Here is a 19,655-nt window from a genome sequence, read left to right as displayed (position 1 = left end):
GAAATACGCATGTGCAAATGTGCAAGTGTGTCCCGCCTCTAAAATGCAGTCTCCACCTGCTCCTGGCGTCGTGCTGGAGACGAGCCGCGTCTGCTCCGGCGTGCAGAGAAAGGCAGTGGGATGCGGCCCTGGCTCCTCATGCCCAGGCTCTGGAGACAAGGGCATCTCCGGTGGTTCTATTGTTGTGTCATTAACCTAGCTTGGTGATCATTGATGCTTGAGGAGGGTTTTTAGATATGAGCCTCAAAGAACCAGACGGGTGGGCCAGTGAATAAGAGATGTACTTTTAAAATGTTTTAAGGTTTTTTTTTTTTGTGTGTGTGTGTGTAACCAAAATTTTTGAATGATTTTTGGTCAGGTGGTTGAATAGACAAGACATTTTTGAATACTCCAGACTCAATCAGTTTTCTGGAAGTCTCTTGGAAGCTGTGTGAGCTTTCTGAGTTATGTTGCCTTTGGTGTTATCAGATGAAGTAGGGACAACAACAGAAATCAATAATGAAGTATGATAATGCAGTCTAATTTTAGAATGGAATTTAATATGTTTGGTGACAAAAATCTTGTGTAACGTTCTCTGTACCACAGCTCTCCAGTCTCACAACATTTTACTCCATGCAAGGTACCCGTTGTGGCGCTGAATGTGGGTCTGGAGCTCAGATGGTTTTGGTTTTTGTAAGCTGTGGTGGTTTATGAACGTAAGGGCAAAGTTTTACAGACTGTTGTTGAGGTAAAAAGGTCAAAATCCTCACAGGTGGATGAAAGCAGCAATGGTAAAAAATATTTTACAAAGGAGTCTTGTGCTCCTTTGCTCCCTTTTGAACGGACTCAGATCTGTGGGTGCTTTTTCCTCCACTATCAATATTTGGAGGAGTCAAAAAACCTCCAGAGCGCAGTCTCATAGCACTGATTATTTGGCAAACACCAAGTTACAACTGTCACTGGATGTTCAGGCCTCACTGGTGCTGTCCCATCAGCGCAGCACAGAGGATTTGTCTTCTTCCTCTGCCTAATCTGGAGTCTAATCCTACCAAGCAATGTCATGAAGCAGGTTAAGGTGAAGAAGCAGACGAGCTTGTTCGAGTTGCTTCATGCCGCTGTGCAAGCATAAGGTTTACGTGATCCAGTTTACAACATAATCTGCAATCTCTCTGGGATGGGAGCCTGGTGTGTAATTGTTTCCAAGTAAACAACCTGGTGCTCCCAAGGTCACGATGTAAATAATAATCAGCTGGAAATCACCGGGTGTTTTGTGTGTCTCCCTAAACCAGCTTGCAGGGCCTGGCCTGCGTGCCCCGCGCGGGTCTCAGCACGGCAGAGCATTTCCATTGGGTGGGAACAGCATTAGGGAACCTCTGACTTCAAGAGCAGGATTAATCACCTTCTGTTGCTCTTGAACATGATGTATTTTAGTTCTATTAGAATAGACATTACATTGGATATGGTTGTAAAATACATATAAAAAATGTTGGAAGATAAATCTTGTGTTGTCAAGTAGGCTCCTTGGTATCTATCTGTATTTTGAGTGAAGTAGCCAGAAATCAAAGAAATCATTCAGATACTGGAATTTCCCAGACTATGAATCTTTATTTTCCAACCCATCAGCAGAAGGAGATGGAGGAAGGACTCTTCTCCTGTCACCAAAGCACTTCCCAAGCGGTGCGCACAGCAGCACTGCCAGCACGGCCCACCACGAGGAAGGCAAACCTCCCCAACCGTAATGGCACTTCCAGGGCACTTTTGCTGAGCAGGGGTGGCTGCTGGGACAGTCACTTCTTCTGGCTGAGTGGCCACTGGCTGGTCTGCTTGCTCTGCTGGGCCTTGATGTTGGGAACGACAACGGGGCATTTCTGCTGCATGTCCTGGAAGGAACCACCATCTCCATAGCTGAGCTCTGGGCCTGGGTGTCCCCTGACGCCATAGCCTGATCCTGTGCTACAATACCCCGACCCACCTCTCACCCCACCTGTTAAGGCATTTTCTCTTGGTGACGCATCATACCCGTATGCGGAGCCGCATCCTTCGGTGCTGCCCAGTGTCCCAGTGTGGCAGGTGGATCCGCCACCACCACTGCCATAGACTGGGACTGTCCCCCCCGCAGTGCCCCAGCCAGACGTTCCCCCACTGCTGCTGTTGTCTATTATAATAGATCCATCCCCACCACATGTGTAGCCCCCAGCAATGCCGTAGGTGGACGACGTTGGGATGGGCTGGCCAAATGAAGGTCTCCGGCTGTAGATGACTGAGCCTTCCCCACCACAAAAGAAGGAGCCATGTCCATGGAGGTTTGACAAGCCCCTGCTGCCGCTGTGGTGCGAGGAGATCTCATTGCTGTAGCCCCTGTTCCGGTGGGCACACCTCCCTCGGAGATACTGATAAATCTGAAAGAGGAAAGAAAGGAACAAACCAAACCTGTACAACTTTCCTTCGTTTCTGCACCATGGCAGGTGAGGGCTTCAGGCAGTGTGGTCAGAAAGGGCCTGGAACAATACCAGGTTTTGAAACAGGGCATTGCAAAGCTGTTCTTCAAATGCAAGAGCATTTTAATTCTTACTGGGATAGCTTTTCTGTTTCTTATGTCCAGGACGTATTTCCAGAGAACTCCAATCTGAAGTATATTCTTTTAACATCCACAAACTGCCGTGGTTCTCCCTGCTCTTCATGACTGTAACTGCAGAGCTGTAAAAACAGCAAGGATTATCCTTGCTTCTGTGTTCAAACCGCTTTCTGTGTTCAAACTGCTGCAATTGTGGCGGATCAAAGTTTCCGTGCAAGCCAACATTGGCAGCTGTATTATTGCTGTCACTGTATTTCATCCCCAAGGTCTTTTACATAAGGATATCAGCATAGCCGTAGAGGCACGTAATCACTGTGAAGTGCAGTACAGGCTTGTTGTTAAATAGTATTAAAAAAGTGTCCAGCACATTGCAAACATATTTAAAACTGCGACGACTATGCAGTCACCGCATGCTGGTCCCTACAGGCTCCTCTGGGGTTTTAGTGTCTCAACCCCACGGCTTTGAGCCCGGTGACCTGACTCCACCTTTCTTCCTAGTGATCTGATCCGCACCATAGCAAGAAGCCATACAGACCCTGAGAACTGCACTGTGGATGCTCAGGCAGTGTGGCTGCCGTTGCAAGCATCGAGATCTGAGATGAAGCTGTATCCCATGAATACGAATCAATAAAGTCTCAGAAAAAGCAGACTTACCTTCCTCATCCATTGGAAACACATTTAGAAGATAAAAGTCGACTGAATGAGGAGCTTTATCAGACAGGAACTTTTATATGGCGTTTAGCATATATGGGAAGTGAGACACTCAGAGGAATGGCAAGGATTTATTTACCTGTCAAACTCTGATTTCAGTGTTTGACTCACGGCATCTGATCAATATCTTTCCTTCCTGCTGCTTGTTGCATTGCATGCAGCGGTAATTGGCACTTCTGCTTAATGATCCTATTCCTGTGCTCCTGTCCTGACCTATGGAGTGCTGCTTCATCCTCCAGTGATGCAGCGATGCTGGCGGAGACCGGGGTGGTGGGTGTGAGCACAGGTGTAGAGAAACACCGAGCAAGAGGATTAACAAGCGTGGGGCAGCAGGTGGCGGTGGCAGGGTCCTGCTCAGGGAAGGGGCAGGGAGCAGAGGGAGGCTGCGGTTCGGTGACGTGGCAGCTCTCATGGTTTGGGACACCACTGCAAAGACGGGTGTGAATCATGGGCACCATGGAGACAGGATGATGAAGGTTCAGAAAACATCTAGCGGCCACATATCACACTGATCCCTTCAGCATCTCACCGGTGGCCCCAGTGAGAGATATTCTGAGCAAGACATTTATATCTGAACTGGAAGCTCATCAAAAGTGAAGTACCTGGCTTGGGCATTTTGCAAGGGTGCTGGAGATGCTCGGAGAAAGCTCAGGGGACCTGGAGAGCATTGCGGAAGTGTGTATGTTCTAACACTTAAACCCACTGTGGTCGGATTACTCCTCTAATGACTGAACATGCCTCCAAATGCCTTCTTCCTGCATTTTCATTTGATGTGTCTTTCCTCTAGCTTGGAAAGAGCACCAAGCACCAGGGACTCCAGGGAAGCTGATCTGGAGGGCTGCATGGCCGTGTTGTGGCCATGCTGTCATGCCGCCCCACGCGATGTCCACGCTGCAGCCTGCGGCTCCACCTCAGCCCCACGGCGTGGCTCTTGCAGGCTGGACTGGGTCTGTTCAGCTGGGAGCAATTCTGCCATGAGGACAGTGAGTGCCAGCTTTGGCAAAAGGCCACATCCACTGAGAAGGAAGCAGCATACGGGGGTGGTGGTGCTGCCCTCGGCATTCCAAAGTGCATGTCAGAAGCTTGGGCAAGGAGATTTTAAGACCTGGAGTCATGATTTGGAGTGTGTTGAGCTGGGTGAGGGACTTGCTGCTGGCTTTACTTCCTTCTGCCTGGCCCAATGTTGATTTGACTGCCCAAGTGAGCAAAGATTACTCTCTGGGTAAGCTCTGAGGTCTGCAAATCTGGGATGGAAGTGGACATTGACTTATTGCTTTTGGCCACCTTGGGCAGCAATAGTTGCTATGGATGGAGCGATCCTTGCTCTTAAGGACCGGGCGTGATGGGCTTGGCTGTGTCTCCTGGTGGCACTATGCTGCTCCACAGACATTGCCATTGGGTGCTGCTGCCTCAGAGGACTCAGAGACATGAGCTGAGATGGCTCTACCATGTGCAGGTGGCACAGGAACTTTGTGTGATGTGGGTGCTTGATGTTTTAGGCTGTGCTGTTACTCTGTCACAGAGCCCAGGGGGAGAATGAAGGTGCAAACTCTCAGGGGCTATGAACTGGGTGGCTTTAGAGTTGTGTGTGCAGCAATGTACTATTGAACCCATCCTCTTTCTACACAGAGGAGTGACATGTCTCATCAGATAGGTTTCTAGCTTCCAAGACAGTAAGATGGTGTTTGAGAATACAAGAAAAAACAAAATCCCAAACAAGGCATCTTTTTGACTATTACATTTATTAGATATCAACAATGCTCCTTGAAAATGTAGCAGAGCCTCATTAAAGGAGTCTCAACAGCAGCAGCAGGGCACGAAGCTCTTCATCCTGGAGTTCTCAGCACTGGTTTGCAGCAACAAGGGAAGAGAAAAGGACATGCTGGGAGGAAACAGGCTAACGGACCTGGGTCTGGAGGGAAGAGGTGACATGGCAGAGGCAGGGTTGTTCTTGCTGAGTGCCAGGGCCACCTGTGGCCATTACTTGTGGTGGCTGGAGGGCCAGTGGCAGGACTGCTTGGTCTGATGTGACTCAATGTGGGGAATGACAATGGGGCATTTTTGCTGTGTGGAATGGCCAGACCCTCCACTACCCCCTCCGGAGCTGATGATGATTGAGTGGCCAGAGGAACCACCACCACTGGATCCTCCACTGCAGCATCCAGAGGAACCACCACTGCTTCCACCTACGATTACGATCTTGCCACCAGAAGACCCACCACTGGATCCTCCTCCCATGCCATAGCCTGAGGATCCCCCACTGCAGTATCCAGAGGATCCTCCACTACTTCCACCTCCAATTATGCTCTTCGATCCTGAAGACCCACCACTGGATCCTCCTCCCATGCCATAGCCTGAGGATCCCCCACTGCAGCATCCAGAGGATCCTCCACTGCTTCCACCTACAATTATGATTTTGCCACCAGAAGACCCACCACTGGATCCTCCTCCCATGCCGTAGCCTGAGGATCCCCCACTGCAGTATCCGGATGATCCTCCACTGCTTCCACCTCCAATTATACTCTTTGATCCTGAAGACCCACCACTGGATCCTCCTCCCATGCCGTAGCCTGAGGATCCCCCACTGCAGTATCCAGAAGAACCTCCGCTACTTCCACCTCCAATTATGCTCTTTGATCCTGAAGACCCACCACTGGATCCTCCTCCCATGCCGTAGCCTGAGGATCCCCCACTGCAGTATCCGGATGATCCTCCACTGCTTCCACCTACAATTATACTCTTTGATCCTGAAGACCCACCACTGGATCCTCCTCCCATGCCGTAGCCTGAGGATCCCCCACTGCAGTATCCGGATGATCCTCCACTGCTTCCACCTCCAATTATGCTCTTTGATCCTGAAGACCCACTGCTGGATCCTCCTCCCATGCCGTAGCCTGAGGATCCTCCACTGCTTCCACCTCCAATTATGCTTTTTGATCCTGAAGACCCACCACTGGATCCTCCTCCCATGCCATAGCCTGAGGATCCCCCACTGCAGCATCCGGATGATCCTCCACTGCTTCCACCTCCAATTATGCTCTTTGATCCTGAAGACCCACCACTGGATCCTCCTCCCATGCCGTAGCCTGAGGATCCCCCACTGCAGTATCCGGATGATCCTCCACTGCTTCCACCTCCAATTATGCTCTTTGATCCTGAAGACCCACCGCTGGATCCTCCTCCCATGCCGTAGCCTGAGGATCCTCCACTGCTTCCACCTCCAATTATGCTTTTTGATCCTGAAGACCCACCACTGGATCCTCCTCCCATGCCGTAGCCTGAGGATCCCCCACTGCAGTATCCAGAAGAACCTCCGCTACTTCCACCTCCAATTATGCTCTTTGATCCTGAAGACCCACCACTGGATCCTCCTCCCATGCCATAGCCTGAGGATCCCCCACTGCAGCATCCAGATGATCCTCCACTACCTCCACTACCTCCACCTACAATTATGATCTTGCCTCCTGAAGACCCACCACTGGATCCTCCGCTGTGGCAGCTGCATGAGCCACCTCCTCCACCACCTGAGCTCACAACGATCTTCTGGCCTGATCCACCACTTCCACCACTGGATCCTCCTCCCACACTGGATCCTCCGCCCATGCCGTAGCCTGAGGAGCCCCCACTGCAGCAGGATCCACCTCCTCCACCACCAGAGCTGACAATGATCTTGCCAGAGCCCCAGCTGTTCCCGCCGTAGCTGCCCGAGCCTGAGCCCCCGCAGCAGGAGGAGCCCTGGGCCTGGTGGCTGGAGGAGCTGCCCCCACAGCAGGAGGAGCCTCCGCTGTGGCATCCGTGGGACTGGGAGGATGTTTCATGGCAGCCTCCGGAGGTCTGTCTGGAGCACATCTTTGAGCAGTGACCCTACGAGAAACAGTGTGCGTTTTACTCGGGTGCAGTCGCTGCCATCACACAAATTTTCCCCAGCCAAGACCCGTGTACAGCCCAATGTCATTGGCAGATAGTCTTCAGATTCAATGAACTTTCTTCTAAGCACTTTGTGCTCCATGGATCCCCACCACACACAGAGCTTTTTGCTAACAGGAGATTGCTAAAGTCAATTAACTAATAATTTAAAGTCTTTTATCCCATAGCTGTTCCGTCTCCATCTCTATACCTACCAAACGTGACTCCCAGTATCATCAGATGATCCTGCTTCTGCTGACATCCACCCACCAGGCGTACTTTATATAAGCATTTACAATTTGCAAGCACAAAAGTAAGAGAAGAACCACTCCCTTTGGCAGAAATGGACTTACCCTTCTTGGTTCTGACGACGTGTACGATAGAGGAAAGCTGAGCGAATGAAGCACTGTGAGATCCAGCAACTTTTATACTGTTCCCAGTGTCCCCAAGCTGGGAAGTGAGGCATCCAAAGGAATGGTGATAGGTTTATTTACTAAACAAGTTGTGCTCCTTCATCCCACTTGTCCTGACTCATTGAATCGGATCAATGCCTCTCTAGTGCATCACTTCCTAGGCTATACGCAGTTTGGCTGCAGGTATCGGTTGTGAGCTCCCTCCTGCAGTTGAGTTTCAAGACAGGATTGTGGCACTCTAGATAGCACCCTCCACTTGAGCTGGGGGATGCTGCTGGGCCGGTGGCTGACAGCAGAAGAACCTGTGGAAAACCATCTTTCCTTTGTGTCACAGACTATGGAGATGTCCAGGGGAACTGGCTGCCCAGAGAGGTTGTGGAGTCTCCTTCTCTGGAGACGTTCAAACCCGCCTGGATGCATTCCTGTGCAATCAGCTCCAGGTGAACCTGCTTTAGCGGGTGGGTTGGACTAGATGATCTCCAGAGATCCCTTCCAACCCCAGCCATTCTGTGATTCTGTAACAGAGGGCTGCGCTGGGTAGGACTGATGTTGCTGGGACAAGCAAAGGAATGTCATATGCTTGGTCTTTCCCACTATGCCAGTGTAGTGTCAATCATGATTTTTATTTGTGTGCGTGTGCTGGTTTGACCCAAAAGGAGTCAGTTTTCTTCATGCAGTTAGAGACCTTTCTTTTTCATAGCTAGCATGGTCATTATTTGGACTTAATCTGAGAATAAGAGATAACACCTCAGCACAGAATTAATGTTTTTAATTACTTTGAACTGAGAGCCAAGGATGTTCTGAGCTCTCTGCCCACATGTGTGAGACATCAAGGATGGGACAGACCTTGACTGACATCCAGACTGATCAGTAAGAGCATTCCATTCCATTAGCATCTTGCTTCATATATAAGGAGAGTCGGGATCTTCTTGTTTTTCTCTCTCTCTGGTGTTTCTGGAGAAGCAACAGGAGCTGAGGATGCCCTGTGTTCCTGCTGTCACCCCGAGAGCCTCTGAAACTTGGCTCCCCACTTCCTTGGTGCTGGGACATTTCTGGGTGTGGGGGTATTTCAACAACAGCATTCCCACCTCCTTGAAGCAGGACCCCAATCCTTCTGTCAGCACCGTGCAGGCAACAGCAGTGTCTGTGCAGTTCCCAGACACTGGTGTTTTGGTACCTATAGTTATCCACAACGAAATCCCAGGGAACTCGGCTGTTCCAGTGGCAGCACGGGCTGAAGGAACTTGTCCAGAAGTGTTTTGAGAATGCTTGCATCCCCGGAGTCCCTCGGGGGGAAGGACAGCGGGCAGAGGGACATGTAAACATGAAGCTCTTTTACCTGTGTAGGTGTGGGTCGTTCCTCTCTCTGCTGGGACACTTCCAAGCATCTATCATCTGCCTCACATAGTTCAGGCAGAGGTTAATTTTCCTTTCCCTGCTAATTGCCAGAATATACCACATCAAAGAAATTACTTCCCGTAGGGAAACTCCCTCTGAAGACTCATACCCGGAGCAGTGTTTTATTCCTGCGGAAAGAGGAGATCCCTGGTTACCCCACACTCAGCATCTCAGCCCTTGGAAGTGGTTTTCTGAAGTGCTGTTCCTACTGCTGGAGGTCAGAGCTGGAGCAAGAGTTGGAGATATCCCTCATTTCCCTTCCACAGCTGCTTGGGGCAGCTGTGGGCATTAAGAGCTCGGGCACCATGCATGGACCCCAGCTTCACACTTCTGAAAGTACCTTGTAATCTGTCACATTAGAGCGCAAAAGTTTTTATGTCTTTCCTCTCCTAACCCATTTAAAATGTCCTTGGACAATGTGTGGTAGAAAGACTGCAGTGTTTAACTTTGTGGTACCTTATCTGGTGGGCAAAAGTCAGGACGATGAGTAGCAACAGCAACATGCCATCTCTTCTACAGGTGGGTTTCTAATGCATTTTTGTTCTGGGGCTTTGTTACAACATCGGCTCAGAATAAACTCATAATAATGGAAATAGTGCAAATGTTGTGGTATAGAGCAAAATCCAACCACTCAGACACTGAAGCGCTCTAGAACTGCAAGTTTTATTGTTTTGTGCAAGCACTAGAAAATTTAGGCAGAAGACAGACATATGAAACAATGCTGTCTGGAGGTTATTGGTACATAACACCAGGGGCTCTGGTCAGCTGGAGAGCTGAACAGAAAAATTCCAAAGAAGAGGAGAAAAGAATACTGTAAATATTCTTAAATTTAATAGAGAAAGAAATGTGATGCATGTTTGCATCTTGGGCTTTCTTGATCCGAGAGTCCCTTCTGCAGGCGCTACTTGTGTTTAGTCTGCGGTGGCCAGGAGATTGGCTGGGTCTGCTGTTGAATGGACAGACCTCCAGAACTGGATGAACCACCTCCACTGCCACCTCCTCCAGAAGAGGATGATCCATGGCTCTGGTGACCTGAGCCGCCTCCACCAATGATGCAGATGGATCCTTGACCATGGTGGCCAGAACCACCACCTCCGCCTCCTCCTATGCTGCCACCTCCAACACAGATAGGACCTTGGCTCTGGTGACCTGAACCACCTCCTCCACCACCACCTCCTCCTATGCTGCCACCTCCAATGCAGATGGGGCCTTGGCCCTGATGGCCAGAACCACCGCCTCCGCCTCCTCCTCCTCCTCCTCCCATGCTGCCACCTCCGATGCAGATGGGGCCTTGGCCCTGGTGGCTGGAACCACCTCCGCCACCACCACCACCACCAATGCAGATGGGACCTTGGCTCTGGTGGCCAGAACCACCTCCTCCACCCCCACTTCCACCACCAATACAGATGGGACCTTGGCCCTGATGACTTGAACCACCTCCGCCACCTCCTCCACCACCACCACCACCAATGCAGATGGGACCTTGGCTCTGGTGACCTGAACCACCTCCTCCACCCCCTCCTCCTCCTCCTCCTCCTATGCTGCCACCTCCAATGCAGATGGGGCCTTGGCCCTGGTGACTTGAACCACCTCCTCCACCACCACTTCCACCACCAATGCAGATGGGACCTTGGCCCTGCTGACCTGAACCACCTCCTCCACCCCCTCCTCCTCCTCCTCCTCCTATGCTGCCACCTCCAATGCAGATGGGGCCTTGGCCCTGGTGACTTGAACCACCTCCTCCACCACCACTTCCACCACCAATGCAGATGGGACCTTGGCCCTGGTGACTTGAACCACCTCCGCCACCTCCTCCACCACCACCACCAATGCAGATGGGACCTTGGCCCTGGTGACTTGAACCACCTCCACCACCACCACCTCCAATGCAGATGGGACCTTGGCTCTGGTGACCTGAACCACCTCCTCCACCCTCTCCTCCTCCTCCGCCTCCTATGCTGCCACCTCCAATGCAAATGGGACCTTGGCCCTGGTGGCCTGAACCACCTCCACCTCCTCCTCCTCCTATGCTTCCACCTCCGATGCAGATGGGGCCTTGGCTCTGGTGGCTGGAACCACCTCCTCCACCTCCACCACCACCTCCTCCAATGTAGATGGGACCTTGGCTCTGGTGGCCAGAACCACCTCCACCACCTCCTCCTCCTCCTCCTATGCTGCCACCTCCAATGCAGATGGGGCCTTGGCTCTGGTGGCTGGAACCACCTCCTCCGCCTCCACCACCACCACCTCCAATGCAGATGGGGCCTTGGCCCTGGTGGCCTGAACCACCTCCACCTCCACCTCCTCCTCCTCCACCACCACCAATACAGATGGGACCTTGACTTTGGTGGCCTGAACCACCACCACCTCCTCCACCACCACCACCACCTCCACCACTACCACCTCCAATAATGCAGATGGATCCATGTCCATGGTGGCCTGACCCACCACCACCTCCTCCACCTCCTCCGCTGCCACTGATGGATCCTTGGCTCTGTTGGCCCGAACCTCCTCCTTTTCCAAAGGAGGAAGATGATATGTGGGTCTGGTAAATAGCACCACCGCCGCCACCGCTGCTGCCTCCTCCATGGCATGATGATCCTTGGGTCTGGTATCCTGTAGATCCTCCTCCACCACTCCCGTGGCATGAACCTCCTCCTCCACCACTCCCGTGGCATGAACCTCCTCCTCCACCGCTCCCGTGGCATCCACCAGACTGTTCAGAGATCCCATGGCCATCACCCTTCTGCTGACGGGAACCCATCGTCCCAGGCCTTGGGGAGTCCTCCAAGAGAAAGAGAAAACAGACCTTAGCAAACCCAGAGGGAGAAAATCTTGCATTATGTCGCCTCCCCATACTCTTCCAAAGGCAGGCTGATAAAGGAAAATGTCTTCTGTTGCCTTTTTGCCCCCTGGCCCCCATCCACCTCTGGCAGTTAAAGCAAAAGGATATTGTCAGCCTCAGGAATTTATAAATTCAAATTATTACCAGGAAGGACTTGGGAAATTTTTGTCTCATTCCATATCCCTTGATCACGCCTTCTACAGGGCCTCCTCTACCCATATATAACAGTTATCTTTCTCTAGGATAGGTGCAGCAGTAATAATTCCTCAATAATTCTTTCTTGCAGAAGGTTGTCAGAGTGACATGCCACTGTAAGAGGTACACGAGGCCGTGTACACCAGAATTACCCTTGCCCAAATGTCATTTGGGAGCTTTGAAAGGTCTGCAATGCTTGGGGCTAGGTATTAACATTACCTGCCATACAAGAAATAAAGAACAAGGCTCATAATTTGCACAAAAATAACTTCATTGCACTTCAAAATTCTTCACTCTTGATTTCAAAAAAGCACAGTGACTGTTTCATTTCTTCTTCAAAATTGGAAGAAAGAGGAACAGCCACTGTAAAAGGTATCAGCAATGCAAAATGAAAAAGCAGCTGCACAAAGCGTCAGTGGGATGCTCTAGGTCGCCACTTGCGAGGGCCTGATGGGTGCCCAGAAACCTACAGGGGTGCTGCAAAGTTTGAGCATTTCTTTAGCACTTAACACCCAGCGCAGCCCACGTCCTCATCTGCTGGCAGTGGTCATTTATGTCCCTCCAGCAGGCAAGTGACAGGATCTACAAGCAGGTGGGCTGAGGTAGCCGCATACACCACAGGAGAGAACGGTTCCTCTAAGAAACAAGGTGACCAAGAGAACCCTTTCCAATTTAGACAAAAGGCTGGATAATGAGAACAGTCTCTCATTTTGTATTTCAGTTTGTTTCCCATCCTTTGCTAAAGAGTTGCAAAACCTCTTTCTTTTTCCTGACCTTTTTCTTAAGCTTTGTATTTCAATAGAATTAGGAGCTGGCTGTATATAGCAGTGTTGGGCCCAGAGAAATCAAAGCTGCTCCAGAAATCATGGTTTCTATCTCCCAGCTCTCCTCCTTTTCTGCGTGATTAAGTAATCTTACATGCTGAATAATTAGAAAAGACTGTAATAAGGAGGAATTTTTGGACAATGAGACCCAGCAGCCATATTTAGTCCCACCTTTTCCAGTTTAACATTCCAAGTCTAATCAGCCAAGTTAGTTTTCACCAGTAGCGTGAAAGATCTTACCGTGTCCCACAGCACGAACCAGTGGAAAGAAGTCAATTGGAGTGAGGAAACCTGGTGTGTGAGAACTTTTATATAGTACCTAGTCCTCCTCTTGGAAAGAAACAATGATTGATTTATTTACCAACCAAATCCAAACACAACTACCCACTTACTTAGCATAATCTTGGGCTTGTCATTTCTGATGTTATCTCCCTTCCACCACCTCTTTTGTTTTCAGCTGTATTAAATTAATGGGATGGCTCCACCTACTACAAGTAGAGGGAAGAAATGGGGAAGAGCAGACATGCTCTTGGATTTCCAAAAAGACAAGTGATTTACTTTCACGTCCCCCTACACAGGAATCCAGCATTCCAGAACAGAAACGTGATGGGGGAAAGAGGAGCATTTGTCTTTATAGTCACAGATAATTTATCTCTCATTCTATAAATGTTTCTGAACACCCAGACGTGGCTCTGTCATGTCATTATATTGTGTCGTAACTGACAGATCAGTAGGAGCACATTATACGTTTCTAATGACACCCGTGTTATTGCCACGGGCTGTAGGGACACACATTGGACTCTGGTCCAATGAGTTTAAGCTCTGAAAAGAGAACACATGCCTACAGAGCGAGAGGCTGAAGTGATGCAAACCTGGGAGGTTCCAGGTGATCTACAGCCTTGGAGGATTTGGCCTACAGAGTAATGGAAGAAAGAAACCCAAACAGCCAAAGGAGGAGTGATCTCCATGTAGAGCTGCAGTTGTGTAAGGGCAGCCAGGGTTAGCAATGTGACTTTTGTTTTTTACTATGCTGGCCTGCAGAGACCTTGGCACAAGAGAAGAGGGGACAGTGGACTCCTTGACAGTTATAGCAGTGACCTCGTGGCACTACAAGAGCATGGCCACCACACCGCATCCCATCATGGGAGTCATCCACAGCCCTGCAGGCACTGGAGGAGCTGTCTTTGCCCTCAGGGTGGTGGACTGTCATAACTTCATTGGCACTTCCCAGTGTTTCTGCTTTGACTGTGCCTGTCATAGCCAGAGGACTTGGTCAGCTTACACAATTTTAGCTTTAAAGGAAGTCCAAGAGCTATTTCATTGCTAGTTCAGTGGTAGATTATATACATAATAGCAGAGAGAGATGCTCAGATGCTCCAGACATTGACTGTGTTGTCATAGGGAAAGTGAACATGACAGAAAAGGAGCAGTTTTGAAAAAACAACCAGAACAATACTGGTTTTATATTCAGTGGGCAGATACGTATACAAAAGGCTGTCTTTAAACTGCTCGGGAGAATATAAGAATAGGGAAAGCCCTTCTTTGTGAGAGACTGTCACTTACTGCGTGTTACACACAGTTGTTTTGCCATTCTTCTTTTGTAGCACCTTATCCCTTAACTCCAAGGGCCGCAGGGGAATTCATGCTGCAAAGCTGCTATGCAGCTTGCTCATACTTTTCCTGTCTTTCTTCTGCCAAACTGGAATGATTGCAAACAGTAGCAGCAAGTTCCTCCGATAAAACCCTCCAGCTCCGGGCGAGCTGTTAAGTGCTGGTGCTGGCAGGATCTTTGCCTCAGATATAGCTGATTGAGGCAACCATGGCACATCCAGCTTCTCGTGAGTATGTCAATGAGTATCCAAGTAGGTAGAGCCAAATAAAGTGAAATAAAACAAAAATCACCTCCCCTTCCCACCCGGTCTTTCACTAGGTTTTGTTGCAGCATTTTGACTGTGATATTTACACCTAGAAGCACCCACCTGAGACCATACAACTGCTAACGTGATGGAGACACAACCATGGGTAATGCCCAAGCCTCTCTCCTCTGTGCCTGGGCCAGGGAGGTAAGTAGGGCAGGGAAGATGTCAAGGGTTTCACTGTTTGTCTGAAAATCAAATTAAGGGCTGTGGTTGTAGCGCATACTTAGCATATCTAGAACAGCTTGTTTATCTCTGCTATTAAGATCAAGGGCAGGCAGGATGCAGTAGTAAGAAGTTTAGCATGTTCTGGCACATAAAATATGAGTCCTGGGATTTTAGGTATGTGTGCTGGGGAGCAGGGCATAACAAAGCTTGCTTTGGTTGGTCTAAATGAGGCTTGTTAACTTGGCTGGAAAGGCCAGAGCAGCATGGAGGTGCTGGCACATGCTGCTGCTTCATTAAAGGACTCATTGTAAGCAGTACAAGAGTAGTATTTGCAAACTGCTAAGAGACATCAAGAAAATCAGAATTTGGCAGCACATTCAGCTGTTTCAACAGCAAAGTTAAATGCTCATATTAACTGAAATTAGCTTCATCTGGTCTTGTTCCTGGGCAAGCTATCTGAAGTCTTTAATCTGTTAGTTATATAAGTGCTTTCTTCTAATCAACTGCTCCTTCCTGATGCTGAAAGTCCTTTTTCCCAGGCCTATAAATGGGAGTTGTGGTGACAAAGACAATCAGACAAAGCAGAATTATCTCCCCATTTTATGCACAGGGGAGAGTGATTTAGGTAAGTCTGGGACTTAACCCAGAGCTTCTAGACCTCAGCCTAATGTCTCATCACCAGATAAAGCCCGTCTTAATGGAGGAAAATCGCATTGCAGAGGCAGAGATACCCAGTATTTGGGAGCTGGAGATATTTAATCAGTTTAGTGCAGAAACCCCCCCAAATACTGTGTGCACTGAATATCTTGGTTCACTATGAAGCTCACTTAGTAGCTACCAAAGCTGGATCAGTAGGGTGGAGTAAAATTGCCACAGAGGTGTACGTGTTCTCATGATACGCTTGCTCAGGACATCCTGATTATAACCTCTGCACAGGTTATGAAAGAGGTGTGATCCTGACACCCGTCCCGATTGTAGGAGAGGGTCACGCTTCTGCTGGGTGGCAGGTAGCAGGTGAGCCGGATGTTGGTGTGACTAAAGGACACTGGGGGTCTGGTCAGTTTCCGAAGCCCTCAGTTTGTTTTCTGTTTAATTCTCTATACCAGCTGTGCTTTTTGCACGTTGCAGGCTGGTGTGTAAGGATGGTGAGGTAAAGGTAATGTGGCTGGTGGGATAGAGGATCATCTTCTGTTTCCTTAACACTTCAGTTTCTCCCTCAGCAGGTTAATATGGCAAAACTTTTAATAAAATGACCTAATGGACAAAACTTGTGATATTCGGCATCCCCATATGACGTACATTGAGGCAACCGGGTGCCGGTGAGGTGGCCACAGAGCATTGCACACCCTGGGCAGCTCTCAGGGCTACAGGAACATGATGTGTTGCCTGTGCTTCCACCTGCTCTGAGCCTTCAGGGACTGGGCTCAGTGGTCCTAGAGAAGGGCAGTGGCTCATGAAGAGTATCCAAAACAGCTTTATCTCTTCATCAGCTCACCGCTGCCAAAGCAGGACCTGCCCGCTGTCCCCTGACAGGCAGCCCGCCCTTTCTGATAGATGGTTTGGTGATGCAAGTCTTGCTACTGGGTACGACAGACACCCAGATAGCAGGTGACAACGTGTCGTGATGGTTGACAGTCGCCAGCCGTGGCCAGGATTGGTGCTGTGTGTTGCCTGAGGTGCTGGGCGCTCCTCTGGTGCAGTCAGCACTCTCATCCATAGGATACAGATCCACATCTGCTGAGCAGAAGTCGCTTTTCCCTTTCCCACAAAATCAGTTCCTTTTCACACCTCTTTCCTCACTCCTGATCTCTTCAGATAAGGCACCAGCACCTCTCTACCCACCTCGTCCTTGGTGTCCCATGGGCACAGGAGGTGGAAGGGAAAGATTATGTTAATCTGGAGGTGTTTTTGCCTCCATCCCTCGGGCTCTGCTTCTATTTTGGAGATCAAAGCTTTCAATCTTTGCCTCTTCTCAGTGCCAGCTCTTCCCCAGAAATGGCCCTTTTGCCCTTATTACAATACTTAACCAACTATGATCACACCAAGGGCTCTTTCTGTGAGTCTTTTTCCTAATTTCAACACAAATGTGTCACAAATGTGACATGTGACAGGACGTCCATGGGAGGCATCTCTCCCCTGTTCAACCCACAATGGGTGTGAGAAAGATTTTAAAGTTTTTGGCTTTAATAAAGCTGTTCCTGGGTTGTAACAGTGTGAGAAGAGCCAGGCCCTTCATTTGTTCACTTCTTATTTACACAAGAGGCTTTCTTCTTGAAGGATAATTCTGCTGTCAGCAAGCCCAAGCAGGCCGATCATACACTCAACTCAGCATTTCAAGATCTTCTAAAAGAGAACAGTATCCACTACAAAGGGAGAGAGAAACCCATGTGTTTTTATCTTGTTTCACTACCTGCAGCACTAAATGTTGGAGTAAGCTATTGTATCCGACTTTGCCCCAGACCTGTTATGCCCACATGCAGGTTTTGTAGAGCCTGTGCACAGCACCCCATGAGGTCTCATTGCTTAAATTTGAGAAGAAACTTCTTTACAGTAAGGGTGACAGAGCACTGGAACAGGCTGCCCAGGGAGGTTGTGGAGTCTCCTTCCCTGGAGACATTCAAAACCCGCCTGGACATGTTCCTGTGCGACCTCACGTAGGTGTTCCTGCTCCAGCAGGGGGATTGGACTAGATGATCTTTTGAGGTCCCTTCCAATCCCAAACATACTGTGATACTGTGATTGCAGAGGAGACTGGTGGTGGTCGCTGCCTTGGCACCTCATTCCGCAGCAGGAGCTGTTCAGCAGCAGACATTGCTGTCATTCTCTCCACTCCAACAGGGAATAGAAGCGTTTCTGAGATGCCAGGAGAGCCTGCTTGAAGAACATGTCATTTTTCACCTAGGCACCAGCAGCACTCAGAATGTGTCATGGCCAACTTCATCTTTATGTCCAACATGGACCCATGGTGACAATGGCTGTGTGCAGGACAAACTCCTTGGGAATACAGTTGGAGCTGCTTATCCCCTGGCAAGTCTAACTGCATAGCTTCCTATTTTTATGATCCACCCAGCTTTTTAGTGGGTCATCTGCCAGTTTCTACCTATGACACTGATGCAGCTTCCTTTCCATATTATTCAGCTAGTTTGCACCAGCCCATTAAAATTACAGTCATCAAATGGAAAGTCTTAATTGCTCCATTCATTATCATCAGTGGTCATATCCGACAGTTAATTTATTTGCCTGGGAACTCCCCACAGGCTTCACAAGAGAGCTTTTAGACTAAATCAAGATTAGCTGGTCTGGCAGTCAGGAATGCCACCAACACAGGGGCCCCCTTGCAATGACCCCAGCTCACGGTACCATTTGCGCATTTACTGACCGTACATATTCCTGCATTAGGTCACAGAGTATGCCAGAGCCAGCAGTGACTTTAAGTTGGCAACTTCAGAGCAGGGACGTGATGGCTCCACGGCGCCAGGGCATGACAATCTTTGAGGAATACGGAGGGTGTCCATTTCACCCACAGCTGATTCTTAGTTACTTACATGAGGATGTCAGTAGAGAACAGTAAAAACATGACCAGTTTTATAGGACAGAGTAGAACATATCAGGAAAATGATGCTCTGCACAGTGTAGGGACACCTGAAGAAGATCTCCTTATGACTCATATTTCATGGGAAGAACCCCTCCAGATTTCGCTCCTGGAGTTACAAAGACCGTACAGCTGTATGCCGGTGCAGGTCAGCCCTCCCCACTCAGCCTCATCAGCACCACCCAGAGAAAGCAAAGGGACTTGGGGTGGAGAGGAAGAAATGCAGTCTCTTCAGACCACATTAAATCTTACTCCTTCTTGTAGTGAAAAGGTTCTTCACAGAGAGACACCACCAAGTGCAAAAATAAAACAGGATTTTCTCCTTTGAAAGCCTCCAGCCACTGCTGACATCCCCAAAGGACACGAGCAGGGCAACAATAAAAAAGGCACATACATCAACTGATGTTACCGTTCTCAGAATTCAAGTCAAATAGCAAGTCCCTCAGGAACGGAAAGGAGTTGGTGCATTTGGTTCAAGGATCTTGCAAGCTCTGTGAGCTCCACAGCTGAGAGAGATGTAGCATTTGGCCTTTGTTATTCACAGTAATCTGATATTAACATTTAACAGGTTTACCACTTCTTTCCCTTTAAAGCCAACCTGTTTCTCCAACGCTTCAGTCAGTCATGGGCAAGCCAGTACCACCAGATAGGAGTTCTTACCATCATATACCAGCTTTTCTACATCTCCACTGCTGGTGAGTGTTGCATCACTTTATCACTGACTTCACAGCCCGAAGTTCGTCATCAGCGCAGCAACTTGAAATTTCAACAGCAAGACACACCATTCCTGTGCTGCTTGTCCTTCCCACACCCACACTCATTCTTTAATTCTCTGCCAAAAAAACTTTGTGCAACACCTCAAATTTTTCTTTCAAAATCGAGAAGGAAAACTGACAAAGATGAAGATGAAATGTTGCCTCTTTTACTGATGCAGATCTAGGGCTGAACCCTACAGAAGTCCCTGGGGAACACCAGACCTTCCATGGCTCTTGCACAAACACGTCATCCACCTGTCTCACTCTTCACTGGTTTGTATCCATAGCAGTATCTGGGCTGGAGATCAGCTGAGCTTTGAGCTGAGCTCATCAGCTAATTACGACAAGCACCTGTACCTCTACCAGGTATAAGGGAGG

General features: G+C 49.2%; 3 protein-coding genes across 8 annotated transcripts; all 3 read right to left on the bottom strand.

The window, feature by feature from the left end:
- Window positions 1-1,564: 1,564 nt before the first annotated feature.
- On the bottom strand, window positions 1,565-3,360 carry LOC110354947 (keratin, type II cytoskeletal 2 epidermal-like). Of its 2 annotated transcripts, XR_010468342.1 has the most exons (3): window positions 3,209-3,360; window positions 2,552-2,676; window positions 2,238-2,378 (listed from the first exon to the last, which is right to left on the bottom strand). XR_010468342.1 is itself a non-coding variant. In XM_065042769.1 (2 exons), the coding sequence occupies exons 1-2, from the start codon at window positions 3,230-3,232 to the stop codon at window positions 1,767-1,769; spliced, it is 636 nt and encodes a 211-aa protein (XP_064898841.1). In that variant the 5' UTR covers window positions 3,233-3,357; the 3' UTR covers window positions 1,565-1,766. The 2 variants fall into 2 exon arrangements, 1 of the variants encoding a protein (XP_064898841.1); XM_065042769.1 differs by lacking the exon at window positions 2,552-2,676 and having other exon boundaries at window positions 1,565-2,378; window positions 3,209-3,357.
- A 1,628-nt stretch (window positions 3,361-4,988) lies between these two features.
- Window positions 4,989-7,671, bottom strand: LOC102097308 (loricrin). Of its 2 annotated transcripts, XM_065042768.1 has the most exons (3): window positions 7,525-7,671; window positions 6,592-7,129; window positions 4,989-6,483 (listed from the first exon to the last, which is right to left on the bottom strand). In XM_065042768.1, the coding sequence occupies exons 2-3, from the start codon at window positions 7,112-7,114 to the stop codon at window positions 5,246-5,248; spliced, it is 1,761 nt and encodes a 586-aa protein (XP_064898840.1). In that variant the 5' UTR covers window positions 7,115-7,129; window positions 7,525-7,671; the 3' UTR covers window positions 4,989-5,245. The 2 variants fall into 2 exon arrangements, with proteins under 2 accessions (XP_064898840.1, XP_064898839.1); XM_065042767.1 differs by having other exon boundaries at window positions 4,989-7,129.
- Window positions 7,672-9,626: 1,955 nt separating this feature from the next.
- On the bottom strand, window positions 9,627-13,245 carry LOC135576552 (uncharacterized). Of its 4 annotated transcripts, none has more exons than XM_065042766.1 (3): window positions 13,087-13,245; window positions 10,156-11,767; window positions 9,627-10,086 (listed from the first exon to the last, which is right to left on the bottom strand). In XM_065042766.1, the coding sequence occupies exons 2-3, from the start codon at window positions 11,744-11,746 to the stop codon at window positions 9,884-9,886; spliced, it is 1,794 nt and encodes a 597-aa protein (XP_064898838.1). In that variant the 5' UTR covers window positions 11,747-11,767; window positions 13,087-13,245; the 3' UTR covers window positions 9,627-9,883. The 4 variants fall into 4 exon arrangements, with proteins under 4 accessions (XP_064898838.1, XP_064898836.1, XP_064898837.1 ...); XM_065042764.1 differs by having other exon boundaries at window positions 9,627-10,794; window positions 10,849-11,767; XM_065042765.1 differs by having other exon boundaries at window positions 9,627-10,782; window positions 10,849-11,767.
- Window positions 13,246-19,655: the final 6,410 nt, after the last annotated feature.

The sequence above is a fragment of the Columba livia genome, chromosome 28, assembly GCF_036013475.1.
Source record: "Columba livia isolate bColLiv1 breed racing homer chromosome 28, bColLiv1.pat.W.v2, whole genome shotgun sequence".
In the NCBI taxonomy this organism is placed as follows: Eukaryota; Metazoa; Chordata; class Aves; order Columbiformes; family Columbidae; genus Columba; species Columba livia.
The sequence above is the reverse complement of the archived record's forward strand: the minus strand, read 5'-3'. Positions and strand labels throughout refer to the sequence as shown.